The sequence below is a fragment of the Vanessa atalanta genome, chromosome 15 (assembly GCF_905147765.1).
Source record: "Vanessa atalanta chromosome 15, ilVanAtal1.2, whole genome shotgun sequence".
Classification (NCBI taxonomy): Eukaryota; Metazoa; Arthropoda; class Insecta; order Lepidoptera; family Nymphalidae; genus Vanessa; species Vanessa atalanta.
In genome coordinates this window covers 583,618-603,885 of record NC_061885.1, presented here as the reverse complement: position 1 = coordinate 603,885, position 20,268 = coordinate 583,618, and the positions used below count along the sequence as shown (strand labels likewise).

Below are 20,268 nucleotides of genomic sequence, written 5' to 3'. Positions count from 1 at the left end.
CAAAAAAGTTGTAAAATTGTCTATGTATAAATCTTATTGTCTTTGATTAGTAACCTATATTTTAGTATGTATTAAAGATATTAGATTAGATAGATACTAATCTATGGTGCTATCTATGAGCACCGTCATGCTGGAGAACTAGGTAAAATAATATTGTAATAATAATACACAGAGGTACCAATCCCTATTCCATCAATTTCAGCGGCGGTTTTCCGTTTTTGTTTTGTATTAGCAAAATGAATTATCTAATTATATTCTTATACATTATTCGTTTTGAATGATTCGCGCTTTACGAGGCAAGGAAGTGGCATTTTTCCAGCCGAGGGTAGCCATGCTATTAAATCTGCTCTCATTAGCCAAATGAACGGCAATTCGTCAGAACGATTATAATAACCCTTTAAATATTTACAATTTTGGCTTAATTACTGTAAAAAAACAATCTACTGTAATTTAATTAGTTACCTAAATAATAAAGTGTTTGAAGAATATCGGAAATAGAAAAAAACTTTATTAACTGAAGAGTGGTACATACAATAAATTTTGAAACGAAACTATAAAAACCAATGTAATATTAAGATTTAATCTAAACTTTGATCTTCTTTTCCAAGATTTTTTAGATGTACCAGAATCAATTGAATTTAATGTTCCTCTGGTTCAGGATGTAATTGCAACCGAAAACAAACGGCTAGAGACACAGTAGTTTTTCTTTTCACCAAAAATATTAAATAACTGTTTGCCGGTTGTAAATAAATACTTATATTAAATTATCTTGCATTGAAAACAATAAATGTTAATTCTATGCTTATTGGTAATCTATTATATTTTATCGATAATTTTATGTAAGTTATCAATATTTTTAACAAGCGATTTAATTTGTTACCTTTTTAACATAATGTACTGTTACTGAATCATAAGACTTAAAAGCTACAGATTAAGTCCGTGGTTTGACGTATTTTTATAGGTAAATCAGAATGCTCGTAATTAGTTGAGACAAATAGGAATAAACAACCGGTGCCTAACTTAAATTCTCGTAAGTTCTCTTAAGCTATCGTTTTATATAATTGACACCTCAAAAGAAAATAAATAAATTGTAGATATATTTTTTATAAAATGCATTAAAACTAAGGATAATGATACAATGTTGTCTTGATATTATAATTTATTAATAATTAATTTACATTAAACTATATTTGTAATCTATATGACGCCGGTGTTGCCCGTCGTGGGCGGCGCGGGCTGCGCGAACATGAACGACGACGCGTTCTGCAGCAACTGCTTCTTGACGAAGTCTGTGGTCGCGGACTGAAGGTTCTCTTTCGCGCCAAACTTGCATTTGACGTATCCGTACAAGTTGGCGCCATTTAATGTTAGCGCTATTAAAACCAACAACTGAAAAGGAATAATACATTAATGTTGGTACTGAGTATTCATAAAAATATATAACAACTATAATAGTATACATGGAGACAAAACGACTTATTAGCCTTGATCTGTGCGTCGAGAATTTATGAATAACTTCAATTATTTAAATTCCAAAGTGTTTTACATAGATTAAGAATATGAGACTTGCCGAAGATACAAAACAAAAACATTCTTTACTGTCCACCCATAGATAATTTACATTTGAGTATCTTTTTTTATCTGTATCTTTGTGTATCTGATTAGATTGAATGTGAGGGTAGACCCATCAAAATTATTTCATTCGTAATGAATATCTGTATATAATATAAATTTAACATACCATCCACTTAAATTTAAGTCCAAAGAGGCATATGATGAAGAAGCCTGACCAGATAAGTGGGCATAGTATCAATCCCATCCAGAATAAGCGACTCTCGTTGCGATTTACACGGTTCTGGAATTAATAATGCAATATGTTCACATCTGTTTAAGGAAATGCGGGGTGGGTCTTTTCTCCACTTAAAAGGGGTGGATTTAAGAGAAGGATTTAGGCTACCCTGGGTCATATACACGAAAGGAAAACAAGGAACATAGAAATTAAAAAATAAGGAATAACTTTTGCATTTTAACAAGTAACTAACTGGCACATTATGCCATATTATATATCTTGTGATTTACTATCTCTACATCTGTTTATTAAAATAATTGTACTTCTACATTAAATTATTTTTGAAATTACCAATTTATTCAAAAAATAATTTCGGGATACGGTCTTACAACTTTATTAACCCAGAAGTATATAGACCTCAAGAAGAATATACGCCTAATTCTTAAGAACGCTTTTGACGGATTAGCCGTTTTTAAGACACTTTTTAAAGGGGTTGAGTTGTGAGTGACAAATTATTTATTAAAAATGCTGATTTAAAAAAAATCTACATTTCAGTGTAAATTGAACGCTGTTTCATCTATAAAAATGAATTGTAAGTTATTTCTGTAAATCTTACATAAACGAAGTGATTTCCTTCTCTAGAATGTTATGATAAAAATAATGTATTCCTATCTATTTTTTGAGAAAAAAGAAGGAAAGAGGACCAGACTAAATGCATAATATTAAAATTCAAACTTCACGTTATTTCTACGAAACTACATCCTGAATAACCAAATAAATACTTATGCAATTATAAAGTTTAAGTCTTTGATTGCTGAATTAATTATTTTTTTATTTTAATAACAGTTATTATTTATAATTTTTTTTAAAAATTACCTATTAACATTCAAACCTACAGAGCCTCGGTACAGAATAATATCGATTGGTTTGACTATTAATAGTAGTTGTGCTTGAATAAGCATACACAGTTACATGCACACAAGCTTAAAAATTACAGAAACTGAGAAGCGTCAATTCGAATAAGCACTCTAAGGACAAAGGTTGGAGCCTATCTGAAACAACTGGTAAAAAAATTTGTTTTTCAACATGATCAAGATTTAAAACATGAAAAAAACATTGAATTTATGTACTGCCTGAGGCATGGGTCTGCCAACTTAATAATACTGAGCTATTTTTAACTATTTATATTGTTAATCTTGGGATCAGGAAAGAGCCAATAGCCATTCAGTTGCGGAAAAAATAATGCAAGAATACTAACTATTACCTGCTTGGATTCAAATACCCAATGTGATTTCCCATCATCATCCACGTAATTCCACCATCTCAGACCTACGAGCAATCTTCCTGAAATTATAAAACAATCATAATATTTTCTTTAATTATAATTATTATAATTTGAATTAGATGTGAGTTTCAACATTATTAATAAAATATATAAATATCATTGTATTACATTATACTAATTATGAATTATATTATGAAGTATATTTAACCAAATTATGTACTTAATTAAAATTTAACTTATATCTGACTGACATATACCCTCCTTACCACTAATGTTCTTAACTGTCCAAAAATCAGCAGATAAGAGAAGTATAACCAGCACAAAGCTTGCAATGAAGGAGTCAGAAAACCAGCCACATAATATATATACAACAATGGCTGCACCTCTGAAGATCAAGTGAAAAAACACAATGTATGGATGCCTGTAAGAAAAGAATACTTATTAAATGATAGTAGATATGTTATACATCAATATTTATGTGTTAAGCATGGTCTATATAGTTTTGGGATTGAATAATATTCCCACAACCTATTTGAGTTTCATTATAAAAGTCATGTTAAAGACTACAGTAAATAACATTGTTGTCATTATTTGCTTATTTAATTATTATAATTTGCATTAAAATAGTGTTTGAAAATAATCATGAGATATTGATTGCAATTTCTTTCATAATATGAAATAGGCCCTTTGTGCCGAATATACACTGTTTTGGTAATATTTATATGAACAGAGCGAGAATCAGCCCTCTTCTCTGTGATATGAAATAATTAATAAATTATGTTAAGTTAAATTTTTACTTTGGATATACTAGCTGGTTTAAAATAATGAAACTTAACATAATTTTCACCAACAGTCTCCAGTGCATATTTTTCGGAATATAAAGGATGGATTTTCATACGTAGAATGTATGAAAATCATATGAAAACATTAGTTTCTCTTTGAAATATAAACCAACAAACACACTTTCATATTTATAATAGAAGTAGGGAAAATGGCTAATTTTTTTTCGTGGCTGGCTTACAAGGGTGCCATTTCAGAAATTCTGAGTTCTGTCCTCAGGCTAAACCAATTGAAATTACATTTCCGTGGCACATGTTTATAATTAAAAAACGAAATTGGCAAGACAGACATCTTCATTATATGTCTTTCATTTAATAACAAATTCATAGAAGTAATAACATCCTTAAAGGTAAATACTTTTTTCTTATATGTTCCAATATTAGGTTGATTATAAAATTTTAATAAAAACATTTTCAGCACAGTCATTACTGAAAAACTTTAAAGAACAAACATATTAGCTTGGCAATATATCAATTATATTAAGTATCAGTCATAAGGGTTACAAATGAAGGATGAGGTTCAAACATACTTACACAAACTGTTTGTTTGCATTGTCCTCGTCACCGAATGCTATGGTGTCATCGTCAAGCAGCGGCACCTGCGGCACACCTGGCTGTAATAGCGTATCAACAATTCTACGTCAGCTCAAGCCGTGCAAAGCAGGTGAAAATAAAATAATGCATCCAGGGATATAAGTAACGTGCAACTTAAAACAGCCGGTCATTATGTACTTTTAAATGATAATTACTGGTTTAATGATGATATCTGGCATGGTTTTACGATTTAAATGAGTTTGTAAAGAACTTTAAATGAAATATTTCTAAAATACTTACGGTCGCAGAATTCATTCTGAACTAACACTTAAATAAAGTCTTAAGACTAATTTACTATTTAAAGTTTTATTTTAAAGGTAAGGTTTTGCTGAGAATATTTGTCTACATTAAAAAACTTTATAAACAATTGTTATTTTTACAATAAAGTCAACAGCAAGTATGTATCTTTTGTAAACGTAGTAGATATGTCAGTGTCAGACGTCATGATGTGATTCTGGAAATGTCAGTTCTCACTAACAGAACCTCTATTGAACATTATATTGTTAAAAAAGTAGAAAAACCAACTTGAAGTTCGCTTCACATTCAATTATTTTTAAATCGATTCGTACCAAATGACTTTGGATAACTTACAAAATAATATTTTTTTTTATTTTAAAATAATCATGTAATGAACTCGCTTTGTTCCAATTAAATAAAGTATTTGTAGTACATATTTAATCTTTATATAAATACATATTGTTAACTGCAGGTCTCTTTGATATATTTTAGTCAAATTATGTTTCAACAATTAGCTTAAAACGTTATTGTATCTAATGTCTTAAAAAGTTTAACAGAGGCAATAATTGCGCATTAGAAAGTATCGATGTAATGCCATGCTATTAAAATCGATTTCCGTATATTCCGTATTTTTTATTTTATAATAATTATTGAAATCTATATTATCATATTCCAGTTATATTATATAACTTACCTAGAAACCAACAAAAATAGTGCTGTAATTAAGCTATACTTCATTGTTATTAACTGGATTTCAAAAGTAATAACATATTGCTAACTTCATAAAAATACAATTTTTGACATATTATATAATAATAAATAATATTCATATAAAAAAGTATAATATCGATATCTTACTAAAATCGATTAGCACATATGGGAACTGTCAAAATTTTGCAGGACGGCACATGCAACGCTGTTTACAAGTAGGTACTAGCGACGTTTTTCTGTTTGTCGTTCAGCGTTTGTTTTTCTCTAAATCGGACCGTGTCTTGTACGATGTCTTCCGGCGCCGCGGGTGTCGCAGTTAGCTTGTGTTCGTGATCTTGGAGATCGGTTGTGACAGGTGTGATTTGCGTAACATCGCGGCGATGGGCGCTAAGGCTAGCACCGCGAACGGGGGACAGAGTCCGCGAGCTAGGACATTTTCTACGAGCTCGAGCTCGGATGTAGTATCCGGGGGTGCGGGGTTTAGCCTGCTGAGGGCGATACCAGGTATACAAGTGTCGAACGACAGGCAGCGCGCGAGATCGCTGTCTTCAGTGCCCGATTTACATGCTTCCCACGAAGCTATTGCCATTCCTGCTAATTCGCAAAGTTATGAAGCATCCGCCGCCGCTAGCCCGGACACTGATTCGAGCTCAAACGAAGAGACCGGACCAGTGGCTGGCACGTCACTGGCTCTTGGCAGAGTCTATGCAGCACATTCACTGCCTTCACACATTTGGTCCTTAAACGGTAAGTAGGTTTCTTATTTGATGGATCATTTTAATTTCTAATTAGAGGCAATATTTGCTAAATCCTGCTATGTTCTTTATATGCTACTGATCTCTGCATGAAAAATAAATATTTACATAACATGCCTTTATAATATAAGATTACACAAGTGACATGGAATATGACTAGATAAAAGTGCAAACATAAAGTCAAAATACAATTAAAATGTAAATGTTTAAAGATATGATATGAAATGCATATATTTCATTATGTGTTTTAATAATCTTACTCTAAATTAATTTCTTATTTGGCATTACATAAACAATTTCTGCACCTTAAGGGATTCTAATTAGACATAAAAATTTTGCTCATATAATTTATATTCAAAGTTCAGAAGATTAGTTGGGGCACTTGTATTTGTCAAGATAACATTGTAATTTCTTAGATAAGCAACTTTATTTAGGCACAGGGTAAACAAAAACATGTGAAATTAATATTGCAATCTGTAATGATTTTATCTGTTCTAGTAACTGATAATTGTTATAGGAGCTGGAAATTTACATCATTGTTTAATTGGTATTTGCCTTTATTAATATTATCTATTCTTTGAAACAGGTACTTGACTCTGTAGTAGGTTAGATAGAACCTCATCAGTTATCGTACCACCAATCAGCATTCATTTGTTTTACAAGTTCTTAGTATAGGAACTAAGATGGGTGTTTTGGCAGTGAATGTAGTGTTTGAAATTTCTTAAACTGCTAATATCCACAGACTGTTAAAATTGTAGTGGCTGATTGGCTTGTTGAAAGTTATTTGTATAATTACATCATCAGCCTATATCAGACCTAGGCAGGCAGGCAGTTCTTCCTATTACAACAATTTGTTTTCCGGTATTTGACGCCTAACTATACTTATAAATGAATAATAAATATTTATTCTATTGTACAGATCATTTTAATGCCTTAATTCATCATAAGAATTAAAATATGGACAAAGCTATCTTAATATTGACGCCATTTTTTTTGTTTCCATCATAATAATGCCAAATGTGAACCTACCGAAGTCACTGGAGCAGTGCCAAATCAAATCAAATCCAAATATATGTTATTCAAGTAGGCTCTTCTATTTTATTGGATTACATTAAATTTAAGTAACTAACTTTATATATAGCGAAGAACAAATTCAGTAGTTGCTTTATGTAAAAAACACTGAACCTTCTCCTTAAGAGATGTGATATTTGCCCAGCTGTGGGAAAATAATGGGTTGTCGTTTGTTTTGATAAATCACATTATGTGAGTATTTAGCATGATTATGAGTAGCTCTATGAAACCATAGAGTATAATTTTTACTATTAATAGCCAACATTGTAAGATATAAGTACGCATGTGTAGTCTTTGTTATAGTAAAATCAATTGAGTGTTTAAATATCGGAGCATACAAATTAATAGGTTTATAGATGATTATAAAACACATTACAATATTGCATGTTTTTAAATGTAAATTATATAACAATAAATACTTGAATGAAAGCAACTATGTTGTTGTATTACGTTTTGAATATTTTAATAATTAAAAGTTATAGATAAGTGGTTCTAGGTGCCTTCTATTTTTCTACCTCAGACATGGGTGAGAGAGCCATTGTTATTACAGGCACAAGGGTATTGCATTAACAATGTAAGGTATAGTTATTATTTCACGGAGTGCCAATATCTTTGGGTGGTAGTGGTCACTTACTATCTGGTATCCCCCATTTGATGCCATTGTACACAGTGCATTGAAGATTCATGAATCATTTGTATTGTCAGAGGCTGTGGGCAAAGGCGATCAATTATCAAGCTTATCAATTCTGCCTTTTGAAAATTAATTTATAAAAGAATACATAAGAATATGATGTACTGACTGTTGAGGTGTTAAAAACTATTACGTATTTTGTATATATGTGTACAATTGTATGAACACGAATATTCTATTATAATAAACTATTATTTAATTGAACATGATTTGGTTTGCTTTTGATTTTTGATAAAATCAATCAAAAATCATATTTTGTGCGTAAATTATCGAGACCTAGCTACTTCAATAACAAGGGACTAAGAAATTAAATTAAAAGCGATCTTTTCATCAGACCTCAACAGTTCGGGTTATATTGTTATTACATCGTGTCCTAGTCGGCATTTTGCCAATGCTGACACTATTGATTTAATCGTTTGGCATTCATTTCTACGTATGTATTACCGAATAGGGTGAAAATTACGAAATAAGCGGAGGCCTCACTTTCGCTTGAGAATCGTATTTATTTTATATATTTTTCCCAAAAACTTAAATAAGATTCTAGACGACCATCCATCAGACTCGTACAACTATTATGTCAGCATTCGCAGACGATTTTTTAAAAACCTTCACGAAAAGATATTATTCATTATTAAAAGGCTAGCAACATACCTGCCCTCTGGTGTTGCAGAAGTCCATGGGTAGTGATTGTTCCGATTAACCATCTAACCGCCTAATAACTGAAAAAAGCCTGTAAATGTCCAACTTCTGGGCAAAAGCATACTCTTCTCTTCAAGCTTCCAAGCTGGCATATCAGTTGTATGTGCCTATATTTAGGGTTTCATGATACACATGTCACAGAAATTCGTCTGACACCTGAAGTTTTCCTCACTTTTTTCTTTCACCGTCGAACAGTAGATTCGTTTATTAAGAAAAGATCTTTATTATGCTTCACGTTTTCTCTCCTCTATAATATGTCGGCTTATTTAAATTAGTTAATGCTAACTCTTGAAACATTTTCAAGAGTTCTAAAACATCAATAGTTATGCGTTATCTAATCATTAATTATGCGTTGTTTACTTTCTATTTATGTTGAAAATTCTGTACAATAGATTGCTGTAATTAGGAACGCGCACACATATGAGGGTAGTAATTCTATCACTGTCCATCCGATGTCTGGTGGGAAATTTACGACCTTCCCAAAATGTCAATATAGCTGATTAATTGTCAGCGATCTAAGGAAATGAAGGGGAAGGCGAAAATGTATTGTTCACATGACCAATTTGTACATACAATCGTACAAAGACCAAAGAATATACAAAAAAGATATTCAAGTGCCTTTTTCAATGACAATGTACATTAAAAAATATATATTTTTCCCTTAAATATCAAAATAAAGCTTTAAAGTTTTTTTTATCGGCTGTTTGTGCGTCAAATCGTCTAGCTCTCCCGTAATAAACCACGTCCGCTTTTCCGGGTTTGCGCTGCGCATACGCAGGGAAAGTTCAGTCGTTCGCGAAACTCCGGCCAGACAAAACGTGTTCACAATGTATCGCAGACGCTACCGCACCACTCTCGGCCTCGGCTTGGGGTCGTCCTTCTCCTCTACATTTTCAACTACCCTCTCGTTTTCATCCCGCACTTCGGCTATTGATTCTGTGAGATCAGACGCACGTGCGACCGCAGCCAAACTCAAAACGAAGTATGAAAACGCCGGCACTGCACAAGGTCTGTGTGTGCGTGTGTAGTGTTATAGTGTTTGAATCAATGAGCCCTACCCCTAGATCAGATTAATTCCCTTAACAAAATGTCATTCATTAATATCATTTCAAAAACACTATAAAGTAAGACAAAATATTTTAACAAGTTAATAATTTAGTTGTGTTTTTGTTCTTTGAAAATTGTGATATATATGCATCATAAGGATTATTATTAATTAGCTATAAGTAATATTCCTTGTAAATTTGAATACTAGTAAAATTTCATTTCGCGGTGTCTGAATGTAGATGCCCGTCGTAATTAAAATACTACACCATCGAGGGATTCGTAACGTAATTTTGCGAAGTTTTAATTGAATGACCTCTAGACGAACCAATTATCTAATATAAAACGTTGATTTTGTGTCTGAAGGTTTTCGTTTTAACTAAATTCTGGTAATAACAGTGCCTTTTAAGATTTTCTAATTTAATAAAGAGCTAAAAATGATTTGAATTAACCATTGATCCTGAAATAAATTCTTAAAATTATAAAAGGCAACGCTGTGTTTTTTTTTTTTCATATTTGTTAAGAGTTTTCACTTTGAAATCTTTTCTTAAATTTTATAGAAAAACTTAAAAGCAATCTTTTTATTTCTTACTAGCGACCCACCCGACTTCGCACGGGTGCAAGTTTTTAATAAAGAAAATGTCGTGATATAAATATAATTTATACCATATAGAACTCAGGAATAACGTAGTTTTCTACCGATGGAAAATTTTCAGAATTGGAACAATAGTTCTCGTGTTTATCCATACATACAAACAAATTTTACCTCTATGTCATTAGTATTGATTTTTGTTCATTATGTACTAATACGTATTTAATTAAATGTTAAAATATTTTGATTTTTTTTGGAATACATTTTAAACCTCTTGTATCATAAAAAAGTTTTCGGCTATACGGAGAGTAGCATCCAAACCAATATTGTTTATTAAATTTTGTGTGTAATTTCTAGGTAACCATAATTTATTTTCATTATTAAAAATATTTGTTTTAAACTTTTTCTACTCATTTGTGACTTTATAGTTCAGTATATTTCTAATATATATGTATATATATCATATACCGTCCGTATATATATATATATATATATATACGGAAGGTACTAGGAACCGAGATTGATTTGTATTTTGGTCATTAATAACATTAATTAATTATAATTACATAGGAAGATTATGTTTGAGCAATAAACAGATATTATATATATATCCTACAACAAATATATAATTTTATTTTGTATTTTAAAACAAAATAGTGCAAAACACATCATTTTAATTAAATAAATAATTGATTTTTAAAAATAGCTTTTATTAATTACTGATATAGAAGATAAAATTCAGGATTATTCATGAATACTTCAGATTTAGTCGAGATGGCTCAGTGATTAGAATTCGAGAATATTGATCGAAGATTGAAGGTTAAAATTAGACAAACATCGCTGTTTTTTCATGTGCTTGTATTTATTATAATTTATCTAACGCTCAGCAGTGAAGGAAATATCTGTGGTTAATATAACGTTATTTGCACGCATCGGATGAAAATCTGCCAAATGTGTGGCACTAGGCGGGTGCCTAGGATCAGCGTAGTGGAATAAGCGCCAAACCTTTTACAAGCGTTTTTTAATTTACTCTATATTGGCAATACGTTATTGTGTCCATTCACAGCGCTCCTAAAAACTAGTCTATATTTTGTAAGAAATAGATTTGACGTTCGATGCTCAACCCGATTGTAAAACGTCGACAATCGACTTGCCGGCGATACGCTATTTTGATGCGTATCATTTTTACATGATTATTAACGTAGTCGGTGTCTCGGAAAACTATCACATTTGACGTTCGAATTTCTTCTCTCGGAATAGCTGTAAGTAGTTTAGTGAACGTAGTCTCGACTTCCAAGTACACAATTTTCTTCATTCTTTGAGAATTCTTTGTGCAGCTGAACAATAAGCGACCTAGTAAGGCTTTCGATCAAAGGAGTTTGGAGCTACGAGGACTCCAAGGTCGTTTTGGAACTCACATTACATCACATCATACATTACATAACCTTTGTTGGAATATTATTTATATGTTAACTTTTTTGCGTTTAAAACATACATATTTTGATACATTATATTTTGTTGTTGCTTCGTTGGTTTATTGGTCTAGCATAGCATTTGGGTAACTTGAAAGTTAGTGGGGCTCAGAATTGATCCAAATATCTAGGCATCCCGTAACCGTCGAGCGATTATCGTTTGATTATAATAGACGTTGACGAGATTTTGATTCTGCATGGTCATGTGGTCAATGGTCATGCTGTCAAGGCAAAAGTATATTTACTTGGTGGTAGGGCTTTGTGCAAGCCCGTCTGGGTAGGTACCACCCACTCATCAGATATTCTACCGCCAAATAACAGTACTCTGTATTGTTGTGTTCCGCCTAGAAGGGTGAGTGAGCCAGTGTAATCACAGGCACAAGGGACATAACATCTTAGTTCCCGAGGTTGGCGCATAGGTGATGTAAGGAATGGTTAATATTTCTTACAGCGCCTTTGTCTATGGGCGGTGGTGACCACTTACCATCAGGTGGCCCATGTGCTCGTCCGCCAACCAATGACATAAAAAAATAATAATAATATTTTGTTTCATTTCACAACATACTCATACGTATACGTAACGTATTTTTCCGCGTTAATTAAACGGCAGACACACTGGTTTTAAAAGTGAGTTGACTTAAGTACGGGTACGATGGGCATAGTATCCTAGGTCCCGTCATTAGCAGCTCACTGACGATGCAAGGAGTATTTTATTCAGTGTTTGTGGGATCTGTGTTCCTAAAATAAATAAAATAAAAAGCGTTACTTATCTCAACGTCCGTATACAGAACCAGATGGCGTGAAAGTTGATTATGAAATTTACTATTGCTAGGTGAACGTCGTTTTTATTTGATATAATTAGATTTTTTAATAACGACAGCACTAGATTTTCTTGTTCCTGAAAATGCTTAGGATTAAGACTAATAAGTTATGTTCATATTAATTTTACTGAATTAAGTATTATTGGTTAATACGTGTATTATGATTGCTACAGTATTTAAAACATCCCCTCCACGTGTAAAGTATTATTATTTCAATACAGAGCGTTTAGAAATCATTTAAATATTAACTGCGGCTGCTTGGACTTCTATAGCGTGGGTAACTTTGATGATTAGCCGAAGGGGTTTAGTTATTTACCATCTCTACAGTATGGAAATATATAAGTATACCCATTATTACAAGTATATAAATGTATATGTAATAATATTGTGATATAGCTATAGTTATGGGTATAGCTAACGGTGCGGGATTAATTTATGTAATTATACATATTATTTCTTATTTATATATATAAAATAATTTATTTGAGTATGTACGCAGACACAGGTGCACTCTCTATTGCTTCAATTTCATAATCTGATGGTATGGCATATACATATTTTTAAATTGTCATCGATTTTTAAATATATCTACACTATTTCATTTACTTAATAAATATAATATATATTATATGATTCAACAATGTAAATAGATGTCGTAATAATGTTCGGGCTTGTTTTGACAGGAGGCTGTTGTGTTTTATCCGTTATGGTAATTTTTAACTGGTTAACTTCGAAAAAAAAAAATACTTGAATATTACAAGAAAGTACAAATACTGAACATAACACGAGTGAGAGAGACTCGGGTACTATTTATATCTAATAATCCAGCTCCGTTCACTTATTATTTAATTTATTTTTTTCAAAGCTTTGCCTTCTTTCAGCTTTGAGTTTAAATACAGTGACCTAGTTCAAATATAAATAAGGTTAAGCGGCTAAACAACCTTTTAAATAATTTCGTGAGCAATTTATTTGTGACATTTAAACGAGTATCAATAAAAATATACTTAGGTGAAATCGTAAATTGAATTTGTTTACTCCAAAAGTATAATAATTTATAAGGCTTGAAAGCTACAGGAGTGCTCTGTGCTGTCCGATATTTACGTCACAGATAATTGAGCTTTTAGTTTAAAATGTTTGCACTAGCGGCTAACTGTTGGTACAATGTTCTGTAGAAGCTAGCCTGGCTAGGATTTTAGGTCACCGGGAAACTGGAGCGTGGGAGCGCTATTCATAACTGATCCGTTCGTATTTCACAACTTTACCTAGATGTGCTGTTTACTAATAATTTACACGTTCAACGTTGCTGTTTATTCCTAATAGCTTGTGACTTGTACGTGCTTTAAGATTGTGCTTGCGAGTATTACATCTTTGGTTCATTCTATAGATTACACGGATGTGTTAACTACATATAGTTTCGCTGAATTTTATTTTGAGAATACATGAAATATATTCCTCTACTTAATGTTCACAAAGTAAAACAAGTGAATAAGATATCTTAATGCATATAAATTGCAATACAACTCTGCATCCATTGTTGAATTTCTTATTGTTTGTCTTGTTGTTTTTGTGATACCTCGAACGCTTCCCAAAGCTTTCGGTACATGGTAACGCGCTCTGTTGTTTTATTAATTGTACTTGCGTTAGTGCTTGTGTATGTTTTCATGAACGTCAAATTCTTAATCTCTTCAGTTACTATATTGCAACAATCAACAGTCGTTCAAATAAATATATATCTAACGAGGCAGTCATTTACTTATATGAGAAAAAATGCTGGGATATTATAAAGACTACGACCTTCTGACTGTATTTTTCCTCGAAGGTCATATTATACGAGAGGTAGTGTAAAAGTGTAAGCGCGCTTAACAGGTGTCCTCGCTATCCCTTTACGCTTATAATAAGATGAGTCGGAAATCCGATATCGACGGAGAGAGATCAGTTAAATTAGTTTAAAGGGCTTTCCGATTCTGAAGTACGAGATGGCAATGTTACAGCTTCGCTAACTTCCTAACTGCTGCTACTGAATAATTTTGAATAGAAAAACTATTTAGAAAATACCTATAAATGTAGGTATGTATACATCGTTCCTGTTCGGTCAAATAATGTTAAATATCACTCTTTCTTGGTAGTAGGGCTTTGTCCAGCCCGCTTGGGCAGGACCCACCCAATCATCAATATTCTTCCGCCAAACAGCAGGACTCAGTATTGTTGTGTTGACAAAGAAACTTAAAGTAAATATATCAACCCAACTCAAAGATGACGCCATAGTTCAACTCACATATATACATAAGCTTATGAGCAGTTTTTTAGCAATTTTTAGTAATGTTGTGTTCTGATTTGAAGGGTGATTGAGCCTACAGGCACAAGGGACAACGACTTAATTCAAAATGTTGGTGAGCAATGACGATATAATTAATGTATAATATTTCTTACAGCGCTGATGTCTGTTGCTATCAGTGGTAATTACTAACCATTAGGAGGCTCATTTGCAGGGCACCTCTCAATGTTAAAAGTATTTCATAATATATGTAATAAAATGTTAAAAGTCCAGCTGTATCCAGGTCATTTGAATTCGCAGTGCAGTCACAGAAAGTGTAAACTCGACTCAGCGCTTAACGAGAGGGCTCGGAACTCGACCGCAATGATTGCTCACAATAATCAACTGTAGGCTCACCATCCCTTTTGACATTATGTAATTGCGCTACCCTGCATTTAAAAGAGGTTCAGACGATAGAACACAGATAACACTGTGTTCGACAAGCGTTAGCAGAATCGTGTAGTTTCCGTGTGGTAATGGACCGGAAGAGAAAGACCGCCATTTGAAGCAAGATGTTACTAAAATTACGCTTGTAATGTTTAATATTATTTAACTAGCTACGTTTCATCTATGTTCATTTCGAATGTAAACGTCTGTATTATACTATTTACCATAATGGTCTTCGTTTATGATTAGTTCCGGTTTGTAGGATCGGATCCGGGGTCGAGTTAAACGAAATTGAAGATTGGGAAGGTATAGTGCTCTCTCGAAGTATGGAAAACCCCAAACATATTTCTTTGAGTTAACGAAGCTTATAAATTTATATCTTATGGTTAGAACAAATTAAATTATTTTAACTCCTTAAAAGAAAAAACTCTTTAAGATATGATAAAATACAAGAATTAAACTCGTATTTTACTATTTCTACGTATAAAGTAAATAAGTTTACTTTAAATGTTTTGGAATTAGGGTGATTTTTGATTCAGAAAATTCCATTATGGGGTCTTCTTCTAAATCAGTCCAACTATTACTAGTAGCTCCGATTGGTTAATCGGCGTTAACTTTACTGGTACGTCGACGCCCCCCCCCCCCTCTTGTGGTAGCGCGAAATAATACAGTCTAGTCTTTCTCAATGTAGTTTGGTGATTTTCTAACGCATAAATATTTTTCAAATCAAATCGACTGCTAGACAGATAGGACGTCGCATCAAACAATATCTTCGTCTTTATAATATTAGTGTAGATAAATGTACTGTTTCGAGTACACAGTTGTGTTCATGAAAACTAAGCTCATGGCGACCCTAGCTCGTGAAACTAACTTGCGTACTTGACATGTTAAGATTTTTTTCCGCAACGGCTATTACATTTTAATTGTAAAAAAAAATTAGGTCTGAAGGAACGAAACTAATCTTAATATATAGATTAATGAATTATTCATTTAAAGAATACTTTTTGGAAAACACACCTGGGTTTAGGCTCGGGTTCCATCGTAGGACTGATTGAACGATTATTGTAAATCTGGTTATTTGCAACTATGCCCGTTTCTTTTAGCTAGAGACTGCTTTCCGCTACGTCGATAGAGTTGAAATATTGACGATTCAAAAATGCTTTATTGTAGAGTTTACTTGAATAAAATACATTTGATTTGATTTGAATACAAAACTCATTCTAAGTACATAAAAGTATCGCATTTCTAGAAACTGTGGATTAGGATTTTATAGTAAATTAAGTTAATTCCTTAATGGATTTGCTCAAGGGATCACTTCGAAATAGGTCACCTAAGCTAAGATAATTGCAGTTATAATTCAGTCTTTGTCAATGAAAGATTTTACTATAGCTTTACATTGATTCGACTTGAAGTTTCGAAAGTAGTATGAGACTATTTCAATAAAGAAGATTTAGATTTTTATTTCTAATATATATGCTTTTTCTTAAACCTTTTAATGAGATGTTTATTATAAACTAGAAATTGCTTGTCTTATGTTGCCCGCTGTAATTTAAATTTTAAGTACAAAATAAATTAATAGTTAAGAAAGAAAATTTAGAAACGAAGTATCCATTAATGTTAATTTTCATGTCTCTGCTGAACTCCGCTGACTTTCTTTGTTTGGATCTAGTCCTGGGCGGTAGAATCGCTCATGCTTACCATAAAAATGTACCTCATCGAAATTGAACCAGCATGTAACTTTTCTACTCTAGTATGAGAGGAAAAAACATCGTGAGGAAACCTGCATGTGTCTAATTTCAACGAAATTCAGCCACATGTGTATTCCGCCAACCCGCATTGGAGCAGCGTGGTGGAATATGCTCCAAACCTTCTCCTCAAAGGGAGAGGAGGCCTTTATCCCAGCAGTGGGACATTTACGGGCTGTTTATGTTATGTTATGTATGAGAGGAAGTTGTTCGAATTCAGCTTACAAGATTAGCCCTTGAACAGTTAGATTTGCAATGCTTATAACTAGTTAAATAAAACCTTGTAAAAATATACATGTATCTACTGGTACTGGTCCAGGATAAAACCTGCTATGGTTAAGATTGACGTGTTCTAGTGATTGGGTCATCACGGCTGTTTACAAAAAAGTTTATACTGCGCGTGAAAATAATGAATGATTATAGTTTTGACCTATTTTTAACTTAGCTCTCATCATATTAGCTTATACTACACGCTCTCCGCATTATAAAATCTATATGTAAAAATGACATTGATTGCATGATTGATGAAGCTTTGCATTGCAGCCTGAAAGTGTAAAAAACGCGCAATTTATGTTCATTATTGTTTTACTATAAGTACAAATTGTTCTTGCGTTTTCATATAAATAATACGATGTTATCTTTGCAGGAAATATACCTATAGTGCACAAAAATCACATTCTTTTTTATTACCCCCATTCCGGGTTTTGATTCGAAGACCTTAGGATTGCAGCCTTAAAAACTAGCTACTAGACCAACGAGGCAGTCGATTACAGTCAATCGAAACAGTTAAATCATTCGTTATTATAATTTTGATAATGATTTGGCTAAGGATGTGAAATCGTATTTTATATCTCTGTGGAACATTTTAATGTTGTCCAGATGTCGTTTTCAATTTGGGTTAGTTACGAGCAACCGACGCAAGTCTGATTTTATCGTAAACCTAAATTTTAATAATTCACTCATAATATGTAATGTATAGTATAAAGAAAATTATTAACCGCTTCGTTTATTTCTGTCGAAAATCAGCTAGACCGGTAGTCGAGTACACCGTGTGATGCGTTTTATTTATTTCAATTACATGACCTTCGATGTATTTGACGTTTTCAATTTAGTTCGCATCTTGAATGTGCAGTTCTTAGCAGTATCTCCGGGTAAAAATGTCACCGCGAATGAAAACTTATTCGCGGTGACATTTCTCGTTCATTAAATGATTGTACCTAATCTTTAATGGTGTTTAAATATCGTTCTGGATTAAGGTTTAGTTGCCTCGAGAACACACATCGGCAGGCGAGACATCATATGTTAGTAAATGTTATCAAGCCGTACACCATCAATGCGTCAATATGTTACTTTCTTTGAGCATGTAGTTATACTGGCTCACTCATTATCTTTTGTAATGAAAACGATGTACAGTCATAAAAAAAGTTAATTTAAATGATGTCATACTTGATACCATTTCAAATTCACTTTAAAAAATTAAATGTAAATTGTTATTGTTACTGTAGTCTGCTTTTTAATATGCATCATATGATTATTTCAACTAAACAAATATAGTTTAACATTTAACAAATGTAGTGTTACGATAGAATGAGTTATTGTCTTTTATTTTTATACGTTTTATTGTAAAATGTTGGATATAAAAGAGTCCTCGGTGGACCTGCCAGAAACTCAGCGCTACTGGAATGTTGAACGAAGCGTACTTATCGTATCTCAAGTGATCCCTAACAAATGCTGCACCTGCAAAATTTATGCACATATTTTATTTTTGCAGATAACATTCGTCGAACTAAACTTCGGTGCACAACCTTAAAATGTATTTACGTTTTCTTTATGTAATAACAGCGTAGTATATAGGTGTTTATGATGTCATCACGATATGAATTGCTGTTTTTTTATTGATTAATTGAAATGCTTTTCTCTATTGTGTCGCTTCTACGTGTAATATTAAAGTCCCACTCTTAGATTACATATATAAATAAGGTCGCACTATAAAATAATTAAAAGAAAGAGCCAACTTTAATATCTTGGTTTTAGTTACGCATGACACTCCCCAAACGTCATGCTATTTATTTAGACAAATAAATAATCAAAGGTGGGTCCTTTGATTTTACATAATATGCTATTGTTGGTAATAATTAATCTGTTCATTGGGTACTATCTATTATTATTGTTTTCACCAGACGTCTTGTATTAATTTATTAGATCGAAAAACAATTTATATATTCGTATAAAGTATCGCATACTTTATAATTTATTTATTTTATATGATATAAAAAGAAGTAAAAGTGTGAAAAAGAGTATAAAACATTGTTTGTTTTTCTAAATATTTAGATAATAAACTTTACGAATACTATAACTAGTGTTATATTCGTAATGGACAGATCTTGTCTCATCTAAGTAAATTCCTCGAGTCATGGAACTCTAAGAGAAATATATTTACATGATACATATTGTTTTTTGGAATTGTTTTTGGAATCGGCTAAAATCATATTCGTTTATTCTGAACCATGATATTATTATTATTTTTTTAATATTATTTTAATACGAAGACACTTTAGTAGAACTTTCAATGCTTTTGAAGATATTAAAAATTTAGTGATTGTAAAAGTGTGTATAAATGTCGTTCAGTTAAAAAGAATTACTGTCTTGATTTATCATATAACTTCTCTAGTCTTGCCAAACCTGTCCGCGTCATTGACCTTTCGAATTATTTTAATATGTAGATACAGTCTTTCCTTCTAATAATATTATAATATCGTTGAGGTACATTTCTTTAATCTTATTTCGTATATTTTTTATCCAACTAATTACTAATAAGTATTGCAGTCTTGGTGGTATAATATATTATGAGTACCTGCCCAAATGGACTTGCACAAAGCCCTACCACACAAAGCAATATATAAATAGATAAATGTCAATTAATAATGTATAATTTACTTAAAATATGTTAACATATCCTGAAAGTCGATTTTAACTTACTTACAATTAACTCATCGTTTTCGAACTTTGCAAGTAAAGAATAATTTGGTGTGTTTGTGGTGTGTGCAAAGCGCTTATTGCTCTTAAATTCTTCGGGTTTCGGTCGTTTATTTGGACATTACGTTGACAAAAACGTATTCTGTAGTAATTTAAAGCTATTAGTATGAAATAATGTTTATAAATTGTTTTCGATAAGTTTTAATTATACTACACTAGAATCGATATAGAAAAGAAGTATCACTT

The 20,268-nt window shown here is 32.1% G+C and overlaps 2 protein-coding genes across 5 annotated transcripts in view; one reads left to right on the top strand and one right to left on the bottom strand.

The window, feature by feature from the left end:
• Positions 1 to 1,144: 1,144 nt before the first annotated feature.
• On the bottom strand, positions 1,145 to 4,954 carry LOC125069230 (uncharacterized Golgi apparatus membrane protein-like protein CG5021). 4 transcript variants are annotated; one of them, XM_047678647.1, is made up of 6 exons: positions 4,748 to 4,954; positions 4,448 to 4,512; positions 3,341 to 3,495; positions 3,048 to 3,133; positions 1,742 to 1,855; positions 1,145 to 1,389 (listed from the first exon to the last, which is right to left on the bottom strand). In XM_047678647.1, the coding sequence occupies exons 1-6, from the start codon at positions 4,760 to 4,762 to the stop codon at positions 1,198 to 1,200; spliced, it is 627 nt and encodes a 208-aa protein (XP_047534603.1). In that variant the 5' UTR covers positions 4,763 to 4,954; the 3' UTR covers positions 1,145 to 1,197. The 4 variants fall into 4 exon arrangements, with proteins under 4 accessions (XP_047534603.1, XP_047534604.1, XP_047534601.1 ...); XM_047678648.1 differs by having other exon boundaries at positions 3,054 to 3,133; positions 4,748 to 4,953; XM_047678645.1 differs by having other exon boundaries at positions 4,448 to 4,527; positions 4,748 to 4,951.
• A 684-nt stretch (positions 4,955 to 5,638) lies between these two features.
• The window catches only part of LOC125069165 (E3 ubiquitin-protein ligase ZNRF1), a 112,907-nt gene continuing 98,277 nt past the window's right edge, over positions 5,639 to 20,268 (top strand). The window contains exon 1 of the mRNA XM_047678560.1: positions 5,639 to 6,202. Coding sequence (XP_047534516.1) covers positions 5,836 to 6,202 — 367 coding nt within the window. The 5' untranslated portion in view covers positions 5,639 to 5,835. The remainder of the gene's footprint in view (positions 6,203 to 20,268) is intronic.

Excerpts from the sequence above, each read along its gene's own strand:
- LOC125069230 (XM_047678645.1), bottom strand. Across the intron at positions 3,496-4,447 it reads AATGCAAACAAACAGTTTGT|GCATCCATACATTGTGTTTT; the intron begins GTAAGTATGTTT and ends CTTTTCTTACAG. Across the intron at positions 1,390-1,741 it reads GACTTAAATTTAAGTGGATG|TTGTTGGTTTTAATAGCGCT; the intron begins GTATGTTAAATT and ends ATTCCTTTTCAG.